Source organism: Ostrinia furnacalis, unplaced genomic scaffold, assembly GCF_004193835.3.
Source record: "Ostrinia furnacalis isolate ACB-3 unplaced genomic scaffold, ASM419383v2 OfSCF7443, whole genome shotgun sequence".
NCBI lineage: Eukaryota > Metazoa > Arthropoda > Insecta > Lepidoptera > Crambidae > Ostrinia > Ostrinia furnacalis.
The window spans coordinates 163-2,477 of record NW_021137682.1 but is presented as its reverse complement, the minus strand read 5'-3'; the positions used below and the strand labels follow the sequence as shown (position 1 = coordinate 2,477).

The window sequence follows — 2,315 nt, the reverse complement described above, 5'->3', positions numbered from 1 at the left end:
ATCAGGCTTCAAGATGTCATCGAGTCCAAAGCTAATTATATTGTCTACCCAATAACTTTACTCTATCCCATGTTTTCTCATATCTTATGATTCTGCGTCGGTGTAAAATAATTCGGCGCAGATATCGTCTGAATATCACCTGTTGTTCGTCATAACATGACCAAAGTCCAATAAACAAGCATTAACATTTCTTAGCTCTTTTGTATAATACCTATGTATTTATCTCCACGATAGACAGGTCATGACATGGCCTCATTTTCTGATGATAAACTACTAATGGATGCATTAACAAAACATTGTCTGTTGTTTCAGTGATGTGCATATTAATAGCGCTAGTGATCTACCCGGTTTGTTTCGCCGCAGAGTTAAATTTGGGTATGTATTTGAGTGCTTTTTATCGGAACATTGGCCAGCGTCGGCTGATCGAACTTTGGTCGGGTTTCTTCTTTACATTTACGTTAAATTGTATCTACTGGAGTTTTGCCAATCAAAGTGACAACGCATTTTTTTTATAGAAATGTAAAATTCAACCTACTGCATGCATAACGTGACCATTTATTTTCTGTGCCAGAGCGGGACAACTGAGGAATAGTTCTAAAAAAAAAATCTGCGGAATTATAAAATAAAACAAAGTCTTGGGAGTTTTACAAGTTTATAGAAGATTGAATAATACAAATCAGTTAAGTAGTGGGGTGACTTCTAAGTCGTATTTTTGTATTTGTCGGCGGAACAAATTTGTTTTAGAATATCGTATCTTGTTTTTAGATAACTATGGAACTCACTGCATGATTTATTTATATTTATTATCGTTATCAACATAGCTTTCATTACTGCTACACTTAGCTGGGTTTTGTCACTCGTCCACATTTTGTTCATTTGAGAAAAATCTCTTTCGACTGGTGCGTTACTTCCTGGCAGACACATCATAACGTATTCGATAAGTATGGAAAAGTTTGTTACATCAAGTGTGTTGGTACGAAAGTGCTGGAATGCTAAAGCGGGACTTTTTGCTCTTGCGGGGGACAGCGGGACAGACAGTCTGAAAGCGGGACAGTCCCGCCCAAAGCGGGACGTATGGTCACTTGGTCACGTTATGCATGCATTACTTTTCAACTTTCGTATTAAGGCCGCTGGCACACTTCCTTAGATTAATAAAGTTCTATCGCTTCGTCTGAAGTGAGGCAAAAATCTTGTTATTCATTGTCATTATTACGTTGTGAAAAATGTAAGTACAACAAAGGCGATTTTTCCGAAATGGAAGAGTTTTATAGTTATTTATTTGATAAGGCGTTTAATTATAAAAATAAAATTTGACGAATTATTGTACTGGATGTGACGTTTCGAGTGAGCCAGAATGGTCCACTCGAGTTGCCTCGCTTTTCATGCGCGGAGTATCTTATATTTTTTTTTGTATGTACCATTATTACCATTACCATTTGTCACTAAACCATTGTAACCATGGTAACAATGTACATTTTGGCACTGGGACTTTTTGACGTTCATACTTTCTGCCACACTAACAACCGGTCCGTATAGTTCCAAAATACTGGACTGTCCTGTCGATGACATTGACAGTGGGGCGCCACCGTCAATACCGGATCGCTGGTTCAGATTTTTGCCATGTTGGAAACCATATAGTTGAACGATGGTAGCGCCCCCCTGTCATTGAGTTTGGTGGGACAGTTCAGCGTGGGTCATCTATATGGACATTTTGACACCTGCACATTCCAACCGTTGAGCGTTTTTTCGCATTGACTACCCAGTCCCTGAATGATTTTAATTAATCTATGTGTACATCACATACTCTATGAAGGTTTGATACGGACCGCTTGGTTTTTGCGCGGACCATCTATCTAGGCTTTAGTAATGTATGGGTACATCTCTATGAAGGTTCATACTGACCGCTAGCTTTGTGCGTGGCAGGTAACCGGTCGGTGTGGGAGTTTGGCTGGGCGTACGGCGTGGGCTGGGGCGCCGCCATCTTCCTCTTCGGCGCCGTCGTGCTGCTGCTGTGCGACAAGGAGAGCGAGGAGGTCTACTTCAAGCAGCGGAAAGTGAGTCACCTCATTATGTTGCACTTATTTATAACTTTTATAAGTATGTCGCCAGCAAGTGTTTTTTCTAAAATGACGAATCTTAAAACGATGATCTCCCAAATTAATGTTTCACTGTTCAAACCACAATTGACGCCAGGCTTACCAGCCGGACTAGGATGCGCGCTGAGACAAAATCTTATCGATGATTTTAGACGTCAAAATGTATGGGTTTATCGCGTAAAATCGATAAAATAGCGCGATAAAAGTATCGCGGCGCGC

At 40.4% G+C, this 2,315-nt stretch overlaps 1 protein-coding gene across 1 annotated transcript; it reads left to right on the top strand.

Annotated features, from left to right (window-relative positions):
• Positions 1 to 254: 254 nt before the first annotated feature.
• On the top strand, positions 255 to 2,054 carry LOC114364485 (transmembrane protein 47-like; the record flags this gene model as incomplete). Its single annotated transcript, XM_028320656.1, has 2 exons — positions 255 to 375; positions 1,924 to 2,054. Coding segments are annotated over exons 1-2 (192 nt in total), but the record flags the coding sequence as incomplete, so codon positions are not given.
• Between the last annotated feature and the right edge of the window lie 261 nt (positions 2,055 to 2,315).